General features: G+C 65.1%; 1 protein-coding gene across 1 annotated transcript; it reads right to left on the bottom strand.

Moving 5' to 3' along the window:
• Positions 1-41: 41 nt before the first annotated feature.
• On the bottom strand, positions 42-1,531 carry BBK36DRAFT_1190699 (hypothetical protein; the record flags this gene model as incomplete). The annotated part of the gene is made up of 1 exon (XM_024896679.1): positions 42-1,531. A coding segment is annotated over one exon (1,490 nt), but the record flags the coding sequence as incomplete, so codon positions are not given.

Below are 1,531 nucleotides of genomic sequence, written 5' to 3'. Positions count from 1 at the left end.
GAGAAGAAAAGAGGAGACATAAAAGGCAAATCTCAGCATGCTCATGTGCACGGGAAATCGAGGCCCATGCGTCTCGCGACTCTTTGCCAGTCCCAGACCGCCACCCAGTCGCCCTGCTCCATGAGCGCCCACACCTCCTCGAGCAGCTCCAGGACCCGGTCGCAGTTCTTGAGGCCGGTGTATCCTCGCACGGCCCGGACGGCCGCGCGGATGCGGTACCGCTGGTCGGGCTCGAAGCACGCCGTGCCGATGACCAGACACGGGATCAGGAGGAGCGTCTGCGAGGGGTCGGAGGGCTTGAAAGACTCGAGGAGGCTCAGCGATTCGTCGACGGCGAGGGTGATGCGCTTGTCGTCTTGGGCAGGTCGACGGGCGGGTGGTGGAGATGAAGGTCGTTGTGTTTGTGATTCGGAGGCAGAGGCAGAGGCGGAAGCGGTGTCTGTGTGTTGTTGTTGTTGTTGTAGGTCGCCTTCGTGCATGGAGTTAGTCCTCGAGGGTTGGCGCGTGGACGGGCAGCTGTGCGTCGTCTTGGACCGGGAAAAGGGGTTGCGCGCCCCCATGAGCGGAGAGCCGGCCGTGGTGCCAATGGCGGCGGCCATCGAGGCTCGGCGAGGGTGAGGGTTCGTCGGCATCGAGGAGAACATGGCCGTGGGTAGCGAGCCAATGGTGCTGCGGCGGCCGGGCAGGGCCGAGGGCGGGTAGATGGTGCGGAACAGGTAGACCCAGAGCATCTGCTTGTAGAGCAGGCCGACGCGGTCGCGGCTGTCGCCCGAGGGCCAGCGCGGCGTCCACTCGCGGATGGCGGCGTCGATCTCGGCGGCCTTGTAGAGGCTGGTGTAGTCCACCAGGGGGTCGACGGCGCCGGCCATGTTGACGCGGATGGCGTTGCGGATGCTGGTGATCTCGGACAGGTGGCGGAACAGGCCGTCGGCGACGCCCAGCAGGCGAGGGGGGTGGATGGGCGCCGACGGCTCCCAGTCCTCGGACGCGAGGCGCTCCGTCCGCTTCTCGGGGAACCAGAAGAGGTCGTCGGCGTAGATGTGGTACTGGAAGAACTCGGTGATGAAGGTGAGGAAGCTGGAGTCCTCGGGCGGCGAGTGCTGCACCAGGTGCTTGTACGCCTGCAGATGGACCCGGTGGTCACCGCGCGGGTTGCCCTCCGCGCGCGTCTGCAGCAGGAGGCACATCATCTGGCCGTACCGCGCGGCGAGGACCGTCTTGTACTCGGGGTCGCTCTTGTCCATCTCCTGGTTCATCTCGGCGTACATGCGCTTCATGCCCTCGTCGTGGTGGTACTCGGAGCGCTGCTGCAGCGCCTCCTTGCTCGTGGATGGGTTGCTCTGCAGGATCTTGAGGCCGTAGGGCGTGTCCCAGTCGATGTGCTTGCTGCTGGCGGCGAGGATCGAGTGCATCAGGCCCTGATGCCGGTTGGCGAGCTGCAGGATGATGTCCTTGAAGGCGTTTCGGGCCTCGCCCTCGACGGTCAGCACGTTGCTGAAGTGGTTGACGTAGTGCTTCCAGAAGATCTTGT

This window comes from Trichoderma citrinoviride (assembly GCF_003025115.1).
Source record: "Trichoderma citrinoviride strain TUCIM 6016 unplaced genomic scaffold BBK36scaffold_297, whole genome shotgun sequence".
Classification (NCBI taxonomy): domain Eukaryota; kingdom Fungi; phylum Ascomycota; class Sordariomycetes; order Hypocreales; family Hypocreaceae; genus Trichoderma; species Trichoderma citrinoviride.
Note: the sequence above shows the minus strand (reverse complement) of the source record. Positions and strands in the feature narration are given on the sequence as shown.